This window comes from Poecilia latipinna, unplaced genomic scaffold (assembly GCF_001443285.1).
Source record: "Poecilia latipinna isolate Pla-1442-1.1 unplaced genomic scaffold, P_latipinna-1.0 Scaffold1473, whole genome shotgun sequence".
NCBI lineage: Eukaryota > Metazoa > Chordata > Actinopteri > Cyprinodontiformes > Poeciliidae > Poecilia > Poecilia latipinna.
The window spans coordinates 22,517-39,096 of record NW_015114089.1 but is presented as its reverse complement, the minus strand read 5'-3'; the positions used below and the strand labels follow the sequence as shown (position 1 = coordinate 39,096).

The 16,580-nt window shown below is 39.8% G+C and overlaps 2 protein-coding genes across 4 annotated transcripts in view; both read right to left on the bottom strand.

Annotated features, from left to right (window-relative positions):
- Nucleotides 1-2,753, bottom strand: part of hsd17b8 (hydroxysteroid (17-beta) dehydrogenase 8) — a 6,709-nt gene extending 3,956 nt beyond the window's left edge. Inside the window, exons 1-6 of the mRNA XM_015057575.1 lie at nucleotides 2,661-2,753; nucleotides 1,537-1,739; nucleotides 756-872; nucleotides 457-552; nucleotides 255-340; nucleotides 101-185 (exon numbers count right to left, since the gene is read on the bottom strand). Coding sequence (XP_014913061.1) covers nucleotides 101-185; nucleotides 255-340; nucleotides 457-552; nucleotides 756-872; nucleotides 1,537-1,739; nucleotides 2,661-2,706 — 633 coding nt within the window. The 5' untranslated portion in view covers nucleotides 2,707-2,753. The remainder of the gene's footprint in view (nucleotides 1-100; nucleotides 186-254; nucleotides 341-456; nucleotides 553-755; nucleotides 873-1,536; nucleotides 1,740-2,660) is intronic.
- Nucleotides 2,754-4,287: 1,534 nt separating this feature from the next.
- On the bottom strand, nucleotides 4,288-15,981 carry brd2a (bromodomain containing 2a). 3 transcript variants are annotated; one of them, XM_015057591.1, is made up of 12 exons: nucleotides 13,971-15,981; nucleotides 11,453-11,786; nucleotides 11,177-11,314; nucleotides 10,249-10,399; nucleotides 9,969-10,162; nucleotides 8,765-9,277; nucleotides 8,561-8,689; nucleotides 7,450-7,644; nucleotides 6,767-7,026; nucleotides 6,367-6,686; nucleotides 5,961-6,089; nucleotides 4,288-5,819 (listed from the first exon to the last, which is right to left on the bottom strand). In XM_015057591.1, exons 1-12 carry the CDS (start codon nucleotides 14,000-14,002, stop codon nucleotides 5,692-5,694), a joined length of 2,523 nt encoding a protein of 840 aa, XP_014913077.1. In that variant the 5' UTR covers nucleotides 14,003-15,981; the 3' UTR covers nucleotides 4,288-5,691. The 3 variants fall into 3 exon arrangements, with proteins under 3 accessions (XP_014913077.1, XP_014913079.1, XP_014913078.1); XM_015057593.1 differs by having other exon boundaries at nucleotides 11,453-11,756; nucleotides 11,850-15,979; XM_015057592.1 differs by having other exon boundaries at nucleotides 11,453-11,756; nucleotides 13,971-15,979.
- Nucleotides 15,982-16,580: the final 599 nt, after the last annotated feature.

The following is a 16,580-nucleotide window of genomic DNA, read 5'->3' as shown; positions in this document are numbered from 1 at the left end:
ATAAAGTGTAATAAGTATTAATAGGATAATAATTCAGTCATATCAGCTGAAACTCTTGTTTTCTGTTTCAGGCCGACTGTAAGTGTCTGTGCTTCTTTACTTTGACTAGGACCTTCTCTGGCACTTCGTCCGTCATGGGAGTGGTAATGAAACCAGGCAACACGCAGTTACAACGAATCCCAAACCTGGAGGGGATGAAACATGTCAGTGTTTTTATCTCTGGTTGTTCCTGCAGCAGCAGCAGATCCTCTGACCTGCTCAGCTCCTTAGCAGCCGTCCTGGTCAAACCTTCGACTCCGGCTTTAGATGCAGCGTAGTTCGCCTGGCCCAGGTTTCCCACCTGCAACATCAGAAAATCACATTTTGAATCAGAGCTCAGATTTGGGTCTAGTTTTTATGTTTTTATTTAGATGCTTAAAAAACCACAGAGACTAAAAATAAAAGATGGAGTCTGACTTTTCCTACGATGCTGCCCAGAGTAATGATGGATCCTTTAGGAGATCCACAGGCAACCAGAGCCTGAGCCACAGCCTGGGTCACCAAGAACGACCCCTGGAAAAGACAGAAAAACATTTAATCAATCATTCAATACGTAAACTATTCAAATAAATGACAGATATGTTGTTCATTATGTGTAAACATCTGTGGAAATGTTACTTTATTCTCATTTTATTGTATCGTTAAAAGCATCCAAACATGTTTTTATGTGTTCCATCTTTGTTGTAGTTTGGTTTGCAGTCTGACAGGTGTGTTACCTTCAGGTTGACCTGGATGACTCTGTCGAACTTCTCCTCCTCCATGTTGAGCAGGAAGTCGTCCTGAGTGATGCCTGCAGAGTTCACACACACCGAGGGAGGCTGGAAGTACCGAGTCTGCAGAAAGAAAGACAGATTATTTATGAAAAAAGATGAAAATGCACAAAACTCCCTGCAGGAACCAACAACCAGCATCGTGAAGCAGCATCACCATAACCAGGTTTTCTTTGAGAGATCTGACTTAATTAACCCCGACTATTTAGACTCACACTGGTCCTACAAATATCACATCTGCTCCATGTTTTCTCCATTAAAAGATTTCCAATATGATAGATTTCATTGAGTTTTGTATTAATTTCTACTAGATTTCCTTCAGATGGAGTCATGATGTGTTAATATTCTTTAAACTTACTTCATGATGTCAGATAGGCTCTGTATGAGGGATTTCTTGATTTTAAACATATGACAGAAATCAGGCCCGTGTGACTTGAGGAACTGAATTCAAAATCAGAATGTAATTATTCACAGTTATTTAATAATTTAGTAAGGGAGCAATTACCTTTGCATCCAGGACCAGGTTGGTTTGCTTAGCGTTTTTCTTAACAAATTAAATAAATATCTGAAAACTACTTTCTTTTTTCCTCAAGTCTAGCATGGGAATTTGTTTATACATTGAAATTTGTAATAAAAAATTAAAAACAGAAGAAACTATCTTGATAATATAGAGAACCTCAAACTTTGCCACTAATCTTGCTCCATAGAGAAGAGATGATCTTCACACCTGGATTCTCGTCAGCAGCTTCTTCACGCTCTCCTTTGACGACACGTCCACTGCAGCCGCCATGTGACTCTGACCTTTGAGGTCACTCTGCAGGCGTCCCACCGTCTCATTGGCTGAATCCTCGCTGATGTCAGCGACCACCACTGAGGCGCCTTCAGAGGCCAGGCGTTGAGACACGGCGCGTCCAATCCCGCTGCCTCCACCTGGGAACAGAGGGGCAGAAGGTCAGAGAGGAATCTGAGCAGAACAGACGGATGTAAACCTGAGAGAGACGAGGGACCTCAGAGAGGAGCAGATTTCTCCCAGAGTGTCACATCATTTCTACTTTTCAAACTGCACAATTTCCTTCTTTGAATCCTACCCAAACAGAAAATGAGATTAATGCTGTTTAATGTGCATCAGTTGTATTCACATAACCTAGTGCTGTTTTTATTTTATTTCTGATTGGAGTATCAGATTCTTTCATGTTTTTTAATCCACTCATTTTTTAGATATTCAATTAATATTTTCTTTTTCAGATACACATTAAACTGGGCTAAAAGTCCAATTTAAGTCAAGATCCGTCTCTCTTTAACAATTCATATCATATTCTGCTGTATAAATCCACATTCAACAACTTTTTTAAAGGAAGTTATTTTTTACTTTGACTGCATTTTCTGCAAACTGGAAAAAGAAAAGTTAAAACAAAAGGACACAAAATGATGCTTAATTTATTCAGAGCTGATTACGTCACCAATTGAGTTATTTGTACTCAAGCAAAAAACGAGCGATCATTGCTTAAATCTCCAACTTCAACTTCAAGAATAGATGAGTTTTTTTATATGTATGTTCAAATCTCTAGATGTAAACATTCCTGACTGCGATGGAAATTTTGTACAGTAAAATAACATTGAATTTAAACTGAACTCACAGACGGCATCTAATAAGTTTTTTAATCGCTACAAAATGTTTTTAGTGCTCCAAACTTTCACCGAGTTCGGAGTTCATGTTTGACTTTAGTAGATGCTAAAATATTAAAATATACACAACATTTTATTTAAGGAATTACATAAAACAACCCGGAATATGGCTGGGTATTTAATGTAGCAGCGGAGTTACTAAATGTAGACCAAATGTAGACTAACCAGTGACCAGAGTCAACCTTGATATCAGCCTCATGGGCGCCGCCATGACGGTTTTCTGTGTTATTGTAGTTTTCCGTTTGTCCGTCAGTGGGCGAAAAATACCCGTCCGAGGTTGTGACTTTTATCCTATTTCTATTTTTGTCATCTTTATTTATATAAGGCCACAGTAAGCTTTCAAAGGCTAAGTAAACTATCAGGTTTTCACTTACAGTTAACAGAAAAATATATTTCACAGATAATCAACGCCCAGTGATTTATTTAAATCTATTTTTTCAAAAATCGTAAATGCATTAGTTTCTTAAACCATCTTCGTCTGATAAGACGCAGCATAGAGTGTAAACACAAATCTAATGCGAAATCTTTGCTTGCTAGTTTTTAAATAAAGGAAATACAGATGAACGACGTCACACCCGTCAGTGTTTTATTTTGAAGCAGCAAACAGGAAGTAAGACCGAAACCCCGGATTCCAATCCATGAAATTCTACAATAAAAATATATGTTGAAAATATTCAAACAGATGAGATTAACACATTGAAAAAGGACAGATTAGCTATGAATGTTTAATAAACACCAAAAACTAAGCCGTCTTTACACAGTTAAATGTTTAAAATCACGCTAAAGTTAACTTTCACAGCGATGAAAGTATATGAAGACATACATCCAATTAAAATATAGTAATAATATGTTTTTTTATTTGTTTGTTACAAGAGATCACACTAACCCTAGAAAATGATCGCTATAATGTAATATTTGTTGTTATCCTCTGTTATTTCTTTACTGATTATTATTATTTATTTATTTATTTATTTTATTTCATTTTATTTTATTTTATTTTATTTTGTGACCAGCTCTAGAAATGTTTAAACTCATGATCAGTTTCGGTTGATTTTTTTCTAGTTGTCTCTCCAAAAATTCATTTTGGACTCCTGATCTGAAAGGGCTGCAATTCCTCTATGTGACCACAAGGGAGCGGTGAACTTTTATTTTTTCTGGAAAATTTCACATTTCAACTGTACAATATTTTAAAAATCCAACAAAACGTCCTATTTTTAATATTAGATAAGTTTCAAACTATTACATATTAAATCTCAAATAAAAAAAAACTATGTATCAGAAGAAATAAAAAGACTTTCTGTGTATCAGTGTGTGTAGATTTATGGAATGGATTCTAAATGACGAGCTTAAACAAAGTACAAATATAAAGCATCTTAAAAACAGGAAATCATAAGATCTCATGTCTTCTACTTGCTCGTTTTCGAGCAAATTATGTAAAATTGCATGTCAATTGGCATAATAATTAGATTTTTTTCTTTATTTACCTTTTGTTTGTTCAAAATAAAATATTTTCTGTCTGTGTTAACCTTTGCCCTTACGACTAAAAACATCCAAAAATCTACCGAATAATGTGAATCAGGACACATTGAAGTTTTAAGTGTAACTAAAGTCAAAATTACATTTCGTATTTTATCCACTAGATGGCGTCAAACTAATTGCGTAAGTTATTTAGTTTATAAAATTCAGTGTATTCATTAAAAATACAGGTGTAGCGAATTTTCAAATGAAGTATCAAGACAAAATGAAATATTTTAACCTGAAGTAGTTAAATAAGACAGAATGATCCAAACAGTGAAATGATGCATTTATTTATGTACAAATGTTCAGAACAAGCAGAGGCATTAAGATTTCTGACAAACTTCAGAGCAAGACTGACATGTAGAGTTTTAAATGTCACAACTGGAGCCAAACAGTAGCAAATAAAAAAAATCAGACCATAAAGGAAAACCACACTCCAAGGTTTTGACTCTGTAAAATATGTACACCTTTATTACTCTGAATGTGCATATTTCAGTAGACTAAACCCTTTCAATAATATCCATATTTACTCTAAATAACTTAGACACTATTTCAATCTGAAACCAAACAGAAAACCAAGATGCAATGAATTATAAAATGCTTTGTGGAACTGTCAACATAAACAATGCATCTTTACAATACCTCCTGATTCCAGTAACTGATTTTGTCACACAAAGTAAACAAGATTCAGCTGCAAGAACACAGAGATTTTAGATTCTACTGACAACAAACCTGTAAGAGATCAGATTAAATCTGTAACTGAGGTGAAGAAATGAAAAGGATCCAGAAGTTATTTGGGCACAGGTGAGTCGACAAGACAAGTCCTCACAATTTATTAGCAGATTGGTCACGAAGAACAAAAAAGCAACATGTTTACAGAGAACTTGTAATACATGGAGAAAACAAACAGTCGACATGGGAACAGAAATATTGAAACTATGACACGTTTAGTTTCTGTACAGCGACCGGCTGGAGACGCAGCGAGGCCGTCAGCTCCTCTGTTGCATGCAGGCTGTTTTCTGCTGAACCAAGGTGCTTCTGCGTGCAGAGCGAGCGCAGCGTCTGCTTCTAAACTATGAGGAACTTCACCAGGATGCACTTGTGGTGCCAGATCTTTCACACACACATGCAAACACACACATCATACATTCATACAAAAACCTAACTCCCCTCTTATCACTCAAAAAGAAAATCTAAACACACAGCTCTGTTCACGCCAGTTTAATCTTTTCCCAGAATGAGGGAATAAATAAGCTCCATAAAAGGCTTCTTTATAAAAGAAAAATAGATATTTATACATCTGTACATGTTCTCTATACAGCATAAAGACATGGAGCATGGTAAGAAGGGAAAAAAAATCCAGAAAATGCAGATATTCTGGCTGTAGCACCCTAATCCCTCCAACGTATGCATCAATCTTCATCAGCAGGAGATGGAGCTTCCTGTCGCTCCGCCCGGAGCCAGCAGGTCGCTCCAGTCGCTCTCCTCCGCTCACATTCATCTGCCGGGAAATGTTCAGGGCTGCCGGATGGAGCCGAGCGCAGGGAGAGCCCATCTCTGTCCGGACCCGGTGGGCCGGCCTTGACCCGTCCTCCATCAGCCCGCTTGGAGGGGAGGAGGACACCAGGGCGCCGTCACCGGACCCTTTTGGTTTGGAAACAGTCTGAGCGACTCGGATTCAACCGGAATCCGATTCGCTTGTGTCGGAGGATGACGAAGAGGAGGAGGAAGAGGAGGAGTCCGAGGAGGAGCTGCTGGCGCTGAGGCGAGACGGCTGAGCGTGAACGTCTGACGCAGGTTTATCATCTGGAGGAAAAACATATCAGTTTAACAGAGAAGAAGCTCATAAATGAAATGATCTGTTTCAAGTAAGATCAGGCGACATGGAGTCAGAATTTTCAGAAATCTTATTTCCAGAGACAAAACGATAAACGAAGTTCAACTTACTTTTGGTCTTAGACGGTTTCTTCCCGGAGTTGAGCTGACCGCTGACGTCCATCAGTCGTCTCTCCAGCTCCATCTGCTTCTCCATCGCCAGCTCCTCCCGCGTCTTTCCGGCGCTGTTCTTTTTACTCGCTGCACAAAGACGAGAAATGTTAGAAAATTACGGCTGAAACCAAAATCAATTTAGTAATCAATTAATCATTTGCTGCTGGAGTACACCAATTCTAAAACAGGCCTTTTGCTGAACAAACATTCAGAACCGTAACTAAGACTTAACTGTAAAAAAATATATATTTTGCATTTAAAATGAAAAAACTTTTATCTTTAAATGTGTTGTGAGAAATTCAAGTGCTTAGAATTCACAGCTAGATCAAAATGTCGGTGTCAGACTGTCCGTGTTTCCGCTCACCGTACGGCTTGCGAGGTTTCTTCCTCAGACACGTCATGACGTATCGCTCCAGCTCCCTGAGCGTCGACGGCTTCAGCGTCTCGAAGTCGATCTCGATCTCCTCAGGGTTGGTGTCCCTCAGCGACGGCTCTCTGGACTGGATGATGTAAACAACGCGGCCCAGCTTCTCGCCGGGCAGCTTGTTGATGTCCAGGCTCAGCTGGCGCTTCTCGTCGTACGACATGGGAACCGTGTCCTCCTCCTCATCAGAGTCAAAATGGCTGACCAGAGGGTCGTGCATCGGCTGGGACACGCTGAACATCATGTTGGTCTTTTTGGATCTGATGGAGCAGAAGGACAGACGGAGGTTTGTAACAATACAGCATTCAGTTTAAACTGTCCACCAGGGGGCAGTACTCACTTGCTCTTGTTGGTTTTCTTGCTCTGAGTCTTCTTCACTGGTATGACAGGACAGCTGATGCCTTTGTTGCTCTTTGTCGTCTTTGAAGACTTGGACATCTTGGGGGTTTTGGGCGGTTTCACAGAGACGATCTCCTCATCCATCCTCCGATGTTTCTCTACTTTCTTCTTCTTTTTCTTGTCCTTCTTTTCCTTCTTCTTCTTGGGTTTGACGATGGGACCCTGAGAGAGAGCGGTGAGCTGCTCGTGTACAGCCTTCAGCTGGAAAACAAAATAATTTAACGTCAGGGCCAGGAACAGATTTTAATTACTCAGTGAAAGGGTTTTACTCAAATTTAAGACGTCATGACATCCAAAAACAACTTTATTCACATTAAACATAAGATATGAACATTTAAAAACATCCCAGAATCAAAAGCAGAGTCAAGGTCTCAGCCTTGCCGTTTTATCAGAGCAAGAAAAGCAGCGATCTCCAGCCAGAACTAAAAGTAATGGAATAAATGCTGCTAGTGTCGCGCTGTAAATTACATAAATACATTAATGTAAAGTAGATGGAAGGAGCTAATGCATCAAATCCATAATTAACCAAGTATAATTTAACATTTGTATGGCAACAACCCCATCCGTCTCCATCATAGGTTTTGTTATGGTTGTATATGCAGAACCTTCTGGACCAGAACCAACCTGCTCCTGCAGCTCGGCCAGCCGGTTGGCCCGCTCCTCCTCAGAGTCGGAGCTCAGGCTGCTGTCGCTCTCCTCGCTGTCGCTGCTGAAATCGCTCTCAGATGAGGAAGACGAGCAGGAAGTGGAGGAAGACGAGGATGTGGGAGGTGCTGGAGGCTCGTCGGGCATCTTAGCGAAGCAGAACTCAAACACGTCCTGGAAGACGGAATAAAAACCGGTTAGTAAATATTTTAATAAGAAAAAAACTAATTTTTTAGCTGCCAGCTTAGCTATGTTAGAGGGAAGTTATGCCTCTTCAAAACAAATCTACCTGCAGCCGAAAGCAGATGTTTCATTTTATTTACATTTCATTTTTTTATTTCATTTACTCAATAAATATGAAGTTTATGCAACAACTAAAAAAATTATGAATAGGAGCAGAAAGTATAAACTCATCTTATCTGCCTCCTCTTAGCATAAAGAGAAAACTAGTTATTCAACTCAGAAAACTGAGACGCATTTCAAATACACATTAAAAGAAAAAAAATCTGCTTATTCAATGCCTTATTATTTCATCATAATGATTTTCGGATTTCTTTTAAATGCAGAAAAAAGTTAGAACTGACCTTTAATTGAAATGCATCTTTATATCGTAGCTGTTCTGAAACTATTTTTTTTATTTGCTTTCTCATTTTACAAATTTGTTTTGTATATAATTTGGTAACAAAAAAATGCACTTTGTACATAAATTGTAAAATATTGTACTAATAAATTCATTAAGTTTCAATAAGCGTAACTGTATAAATATTGATTTTTTTATCTCTGTATCAACGTCTGCTAATGACTAACTGCTCTCTTCTGTAGAAGAAAAATCAAATCTATACGTTTTACAGCCGATGTCCCTCACAATATGTCAGATACGGAATAATCAGTGATTTACATGAAACATATTAGGCCTTTCTGTTTAGTAATTCCTTTACTTCATTTAATAGTTTTTATTATTTTATCTCATATGATTTTTATCAGATCTGCAAGACATAATTTCTTTTGTTTTCAACGTGTCACTTTTTTTACTGCTCTTATATGTTGAACTTTGTTTTACTCGTATCTAAAGCAAACAGAGTGGTGTCACCTGGAGTTTTCTGGCCATGGCGACCACGTCGTGGTCTGGAGGGTTGTACTTGTAGCAGTTGGAGAACATGAGTCGGACGTCGGCGGAGAACTGCTGGGCGTCTCTGTACTCCCTGCTGTCCATCTTCCTCTGCAGAAACAAACAGGTTCAGCTCCACTTCCTGTCTGATAGAAACACAGTCGGCTGTAGGGGGAACCGCCGTACCTTGATGGTGCTCAGGTCCATGGGCTGCTTGATGATGTCGTGGTAGTCATGGAGACCCAGCGACATGGCGTCGACGGGCTTATAGAATGGCCAGGCGTACGCGGCGTGCTTCTTGGACAGCAGCTCCTTCAGGACGTTGCTGCAGTAGCGCAGCTGCGGTGTCAGCTTGCTGCGGCGCACCGGCGTCGGCAGGATGGAGTCCGGTAAGTCCTTCTTGGGAGGCTTGATGGGCCGGCCGCTCACGCCTCTCCTGCTCGCCGCTGTGCCTTTGTTCCCCATCATCATTCCCCCATGAGCCATCTCCATGCTCATCACCATGCCCTGGCCCAGACCCAGGCCTGGGGTCATGCCCAGACCGCCACTGTGCTCCATGCCCAGAGAGGTGAGGGTCAGCGGCGAGTCCAGGCCGCCGCCCATCCCCAGGCCGATCCCGCTGACGCCCATGGTGCTCATGATGGGCATGGCCATCGTGGTCGGAGTGGTCGTGTCCGCTTTCCTCTTCACACCTTTTTTCTGTAGCGGAGAGAAGATGGCGACAGTTTGGGTCAGAGCTCCGCCCCCGAGCTTTGTGATGTAAACACACAGTAGCTGTGTTTCCATGAACCGCAAAAAATGTGCAAATTGTAAATAAGTAAATAAATTTACTTAATGGAAACACTCCAACTTAGAAAAAAACGAATGTTTTTGCACTAGAATGATATTTCTCAACCTCATCAAAACACGTTTTTACATTACAAGAGTCACATGATCAACAGCTGGAGGTCACTGCAGGCAAAAGGATGAAAAATATGACAGGAAGTGGTAGGAAGACGGTGGTTTGTCTTTTTTGGACAGTGTGCCGCTGGTTCCTCCAGAGCTCTCACAGCTTCACACAGTTCATAACAAGATGTGTGTCGTTCCAATGTGTTGAATCCGTAGCTCTTCTGCGAAATCAGCAACTAAAATTTCTACAAAATGGCGCAAACGTAGCCGCTCCCAAGTATAAGAGGCCCATCACTAACACCTGAATAAAACGTTAATATCTCCTGCCATAATTTTTAATGACTTATCGTGTCAACAAGCTTATGCACGATTTTAATTTCATTTCTTACTTAATGGAAACACAGCAATTACAAAATTGTGTTATTTAGACATTAGCAGAATATAGACCAAGATTTGCGCACATTTCTTATAGAGATGCAGCTAAAGATGCAGCTAGCGTTACCTTTGCAGTGGGCTGTGTGGGGGGCATGCTGGTGATGGAGGGGATGCTGTGCTCAGAGGGGAAGGTAATGCTCTTGGATAAAATAGTCTGTGGGGGGGTGGACAGGATGGAGTCAGGCGTTTCTGGAGTGGGAGGAGAATACGCAGACTGGGAGACGGCTGGAACTTGATGGGCTGTCGTCACTCCACCTGGAACTGGAAGATACAGGAAGTTATTAAACTTCATCCAGACCCTCAGATTCATGAAGCCTGAATGTTTTAACTGCAGTTTCCATCCTCACCTGGATTGTTTCTGGCTTTTTTGGATGATTTTGCAGATTTGCTGCGTGGAGGTGGAGGGGCCAGTTCTATCTCCTCTTGGGGCATCTGGGCCACTTTCTGCAGGAAGGCTTTCTCCAGAGACTGGGCCATCAGCACAATGTCATCTGTTGGCTGGAAAAAGATGGAAACAAAACTTAATTCAATTAAAAATACTTCAATGATCCATAAAAACTACACAATGCCAGTTGACACTGTTTGAAACATATTCATAATAGAGAAAATGGGCATATAGTGAGCATTTCTTTGCATTTGTCTCATTTTATATTTGGTTTACTATGCAAAGTACTTCCTATGATGCATAATATTAATTGTATGTTTGCACTATAAGAGTTCACTCCAGACAGTGATGAAAAGGTCTCGACTCATTTTAGTCCAAGGTTAATGAATCTGTGATAGTATGTATAATTTAGAAATTCAGATCTTGTTACCATGCGAACAAACAAACAACCTGTTGAATGTGACATGTAGCCAATCAGAAAGCAAGGTGACAGAAACATGGAGGGAAATCCAAAATACACAGAAGACAAAAAGACTCTGTATTGTTTCTTTTCTGTTGAACCTTCACCACAAAATATCAACAGTGCTTCTTCCTTGTCAGTCATATCTGTTTAATCTGAACTCACATTTAATCTCAAGAAATTTCACAAGATTTTCTACCTGACATCTAAATGTTGGAGAGTAAAAATCAGTTCATGTGGCTCAACACCACACACTGTACGACCAGACCTATTATACCCAAGACTTTTCAATCATCGTGTGGTGTCAGGTTTTGAAAAATTGGCTTACAATATTAAAATCAAGTAATCATTTTTAATCTGTGCAGACTTCTGCTACACATTCTTACAGATCCATTTTTTAAATGTGAGTCATCCCTTCAGACGTTCTTACCTTGTTGTAAATGTAGCAGTTTGTAAACATGGTGTTGAAGTCCTGCATGCACTCGCTGGCACTGCGGTAGTAGTTGTTCTCTAATCTCTTCTTGATGCTGCCCATGTCCATCGGATTCTTTATGATCTTATGATAATCCTGGGAATGAAACGCATGCTTTTAATCAAAACAGTCACCTTTCAAACTATAAATAAATATTTCTACACCAGTGAAACTACTCTTGGACAAATTACTTAAACTACACTGACTGTAAATAAGGGTCCCGGTTGCACTTACAGGCAGGCCGAGCTTGATTGCATCCACTGGTTCATGAAACGGCCAGGCAAAGTGATGCCTCCACAGGGACTTGAGGACAACTTTCTGCAGGAACTGGAGTTGGTTGGTCATCCTGCCCTGCCTGCTGGGGTCTTTCACTGTGGGCTGGGGCGGTCCCAAAGGGGTCAGCTGACTGATGGGGGGCATCCCAGGACTCTCAAAGCCTTCGTAGAGCTGTGAGGGCTTCCGGATGCGTTTTCCAGCTGTACCAGTGCTCTGATCCATTGTCACTCCAGTAAAACCAGGGTCAACCCCAGAATGAGTGCTGTAAAGAGGAAGCAAGAGCCGGTGAACTCTATGGAGGATGAAATTAAGAAAAAATAGAAACGAGAAGTAAAAATAGAAACTTAAAACCAACCTTTAGTCAAATTCTGCAATGTTTAGACATTAAACAAAATATTTTTAATTGATCAACATTAAAGTATTTTCCCTTATAGTTTATACTGCATGCTATTGTGTAAGTTCTGGTTATTCCCCTTCAACCACTCCATAGCGCCACCAATTTTACAGAACAGCAAGTCTCCATGTCATGAAGAAGACATCCATCATTCTGACAGAGCATACAAGCGTTAAATCAGCCAACCGGCACCATGAGAACACCACTTCCTAGTCTGCACCCACTTCCCTGTCAATAACACTGACTAACTCCACCCACCCACTCACTTCTGTGTGGGGGAAAAAAAACAAAACCTCAGAACAGGGTGGGTGGGGTTATTAGCATGCTGCAGCAGTTGGTGTTCCACAATAAGATTTCACGGCAATACATGCCAACAATAGACTTCCAATCTTTCATGAATTTCTTTTATCGTTCAGTTTAGTAATGTTTTATTTCCAGAGCAGATACTTATAAAAAAAAATGTGCAAAGTCATCCTGGTTTTGGTTTCTGGTAACTTTTTTTCCTAAAGATTAACAAAGCCCTAATTTTGTTGTTTAGTGAATGACTCAGTAGTATATGGTAATAATTCTCAGAAAATGCAAGGAAATTTGATATCACTTGCAGTATTTGATATGTTTAGCAGATTAAAATTGAAAATAAAAGCCGATTTCTCTTAAGAGACGACTGTCAAAACAAAGAGGCAAGAAAAGATTAGCAAAGTCAAGAACTTTGCTTTAATCTCAGCCTTGATCTTTTTGCATGAACCATATTTTCAGATGTCATCCTGTCTTTTCTGATGAATGTAACCGGCATCACACCGTTTTGCATTTTACTCCTGAATGCACGTGGCTTCTTGTGCAGTCAACACTCCATCAAATTGGGGGTCATCTTCTGGAAAACATTTGACCTGACTCATACATGTCTTGATACCATCTTATAGAAGTCACAATACTCAATCTTTTCTTCACAAGGAGTTTGTTTACACCCCAAGCAAAACCAGGGCATAAGATACATTAGGGCATTTAATTTCAGCTCGTTAATTTCAGAGATAACCTTTAGAAAAGGGCCATCAAAAACATACCGTTACCCATTTGAGGTAATATAAAAATCTCAAATAAACGTCTGGAAACTCATTTGACAGTTAGTGTACTTTATTTAAAAAAGCAAAAGAATGAATCATTTACACAAGAGCAACATTACTGAAAAAAATTACTGAAAAAATGTATTTAAAAATTTGCCATTTAAAACTGAACTAAAACAAAAATGAAACCATTACAGAAAAAAAAGACAGTTTAAGTAAACTAAATATGGCGCCACTTAGTGATCTGAGTGACACTGAGCTCTGTAACCTGGCAACGGACAGAAACACAAACCACCCCAGGACACAGATCCAGGACTTATTTTAATTATTCCTATGAACAATCTAAATTATTTGTTTTAATAATAGTTTGAATAAGTTACATATCTGGCATCTTTTAGGTCGAACCCCACAACCCAGCACTGTCCATCACAACAATCTGACCACATGGCTACCACAACAAGCCGGCGAAGCCCTACAGATTGTTTGGATGTAGCAGCGCTTCAGTTATGGCGTATGCAGTGAAACTCTGTTTCACCACGGAATAACCAGCCGATATTTATACAATACGTCTAACAAAAAAAACAAACAAAAAACACGTACTCCGTAGCGGTCTTCCTATCGAACAACCTACATTCGGTTACACATTTCGCTCTTCTATTATAACCGTATTTGACCGAGCACGTATAAATAAAACACGAGTTTAGTCCGTGAACCTGCTAATGCTACTAGCTATGCTAACACCAACTGCTGAGATGCGGGAGAGAGCAGCCAACGGCCGCAAAGACCCGAAGATGGCGCCGGCGAAGTTGTATATATTCCAGTATATCTTTTATATTTATAAATAATTGTTTCAAAGTATAAATTAACTCATTCCGGTGCTTTGTCCAGTGTCCATCTCTCACCCCTGAGCGTTTAACAATACACACGGGGAGCCAGTACAGATATATTTAAAAAAGGGGGAAAAATCTGTTAAAATAATCCTTTTCATGGTAAGACGAGAGCCAGTTCTACCGATAGATACCTGTCAAGGGGCGGGTTAACAGCCATATCCATCAGGATGGATCCGGATTCTGTTTTGGGAAACACTCAAAAGCAGGATCCGTCTCGGCTCGTCAGTTTTCTTCGCTGCCCGCCACGACGAAATCCCTCTGAATCGCTTCGTTGAAATGGCGACGAGATGGACTACACCCGGGCTTTTATAGACCAACCATTCACCTCATTGGATAAACTGCCTCTGTGTTTCTCCGCCCACCGACTCCTTATTCGCTACTCACGATGTCTGTTAAAATTACCACACCCACAGGTTGTCGGAGATCCGCAAGCAACGTTTAGGACCAACCTATTCGCATGTTTCCCCTGTCCTTCAAGGATATTACCCAGCACCATTGGTCCAGTCCGCCCTGTCCTGCTGATGCGTCGTCTGTGACTGGCTCACGAACGCAATCTTTCACGGAAAACGAGAGCAACAGGGCCTCCCTGTTCTTTAACATATTGTATTACGTCAACGTGTTCACAACGACGACGGTGATTGGTTAAAAGGGCCGTAACGCGGGCTTGTAGTCTGAAGACCAACACTCCTATTGGTTCACCGAAGCAGTCACGAGTACCGCCCGAAGAGAGCCTCTCCCTCGTGAAATCATCAGTTTGTTCTAGAACATGTAGGCGGGCGCCATCTTTGAGCAGTGAAACACAAAGTATGTTATAATGATCCCAACTAGATAGACGCTTTACTATGAAAAAGAATACATAAAACATCTCCACAGTGTTATAAACACGATAATAGTTTGTCTTCAGTAAAAGCAAACGCATCAGACGAGCTTACTGAAAAATGCCATCAAACAAGGCCTCCATGTGGCTTACATACATTAGAAGTAGTGAAGTACTAAAGACAAATTAGCTCTTCAGTTCAGATTCAGATAGTTATCATATATCCCTCGGGTAAAACAACTCAAATTATCAAATTGAAATAAAATACTACCCTGACAAGGTCATAGCAGCAACAACCCACAGAATGACACAGCAATTTTTCAAACTGAGTCCAGCCCAAACCAAAAACAACCAATCGAAACTAATACACAGCATCCATTAAATATGTGGTAATGTGTCGTAGTAATAAAAAACCTAAAATCTATATACAGGTTTACTGTGCCCAACCATACTAAGACTGGAAAAAGCAGGACGGGAAAATAACTTTGAACTCTTAACAAAACCAGGTTGTTACCACTGAAAAAATAAATATTTATCTTCCTAGATTCATTAAAATAAAACTAATTCAAGGCACACAGGACGTTACCTAATCATTCGGGCCCATCCCCCATACCAAGGTTACAGAGTCCCTACAATGTCACTCAAATAACCGACAGAAAGATTCCTTACAGTTCATGCAGTAATAGACAATTAGTATTGTTACTTTGTCAGGGTTACAAATAAAACTAAGTACTCCCTGAAGTGACAGTTATATATACGAAAAAAATTTCAAAAAGTCTATTTAAAGTCTCTGGATAAAAGCAAAAACAGATGTGGACTGATAAATCCCCAAAAAAGAGCGAAACCTTTCTTCCAATAATCTTCTTTGTCTTCCACTTGGATACTTTTTAACCAGCACATTTCCCCTCAAACATGTCCGCCTTCTTCCCCCGTTCCCCGGGCTGGGTGGGGGAGGGGAGTCATGTGATGAAACGATTCGGATCTGCACACTTCATCAAACCTGAACACGTGGCGTTTCATCAAAACCACGATAAAACGTATCCACACTCCGTCTGTTCTCCCAGAGCTTCAAGGCTACATCCATTTCCCGCGGCGTTTTGATCGTATCTTTATCAGATATAAAAGGTAAAATTGGCAAAACATCCAAACAATGAACGTACTTTTCCGTTGGACTTGGCTCGCTCTGATTAGTCAGGTTTGATCATGTGACACGGACAATTATTTGTGATTTCCGTATTTTTTAGGTTTCGTTCTCTCCAAATATAATATTCCATCCTTCCAATTTTCAAATGTATTTTTAGATCGTGTAAAAATGTCAGAAAAAACAATCCCAGAGAAATACTGCTGTCAAACATAGTCAATTTTGCAACATAAACCACTCCTCTTCTGCGCATGCGTTTGCCCAGAAGAGGAACACTGCAAGGGAAATATGAATTAAATTTAGTTAGAATTCACCTTCAGGGCAGCTGAGTCTGTGTAACATTAAAAATACACAACAACATGTATCTGAGTATATTCCAATTAGACTCCTATAGGTCATTACATAGTCCATAAAAAATTTACATCTAATTTAATGATGTTATCTTTGTTGCTGAAGTTGTTTTTTCCAGAAATGCATGGAGAATTCTTTTTTTTCTGAAATAAAAACTAATCTTAAATAATCTATTGTTTATTAATAATAATTAATAGACCTAGGAGATTTACATTCAGATTATTTTTATTCATTTGTAAAATTGTTTACAATGGCAAATGACAAAGACATTTTTAAAGACAGCTTCAAAAAACAATAACAAATCAAATAAAAATAAGTACCAGTTTGGAATAAGTAATTTAATCTGGGAGTATGGTTGGACATTTCCATTATAGCAATATTGGAGATATTACTATATCTTCAATATTCCTATACTGGAGATTTAGTAATCTC

Bases quoted from the DNA above. Each gene is read 5' to 3' on its own strand.
- brd2a (XM_015057591.1), bottom strand. From the start codon at position 14,002: ATGGATATGGCTGTTAACCCGCCCCTTGACAG. The intron at 11,787-13,970 runs GTATCTATCGGT...CATCCTCCATAG, and splicing joins GTTAACCCGCCCCTTGACAG to AGTTCACCGGCTCTTGCTTC. The intron at 6,090-6,366 runs GTGAGCGGAAAC...GTCTTTGTGCAG, and splicing joins GAAACCTCGCAAGCCGTACG to CGAGTAAAAAGAACAGCGCC.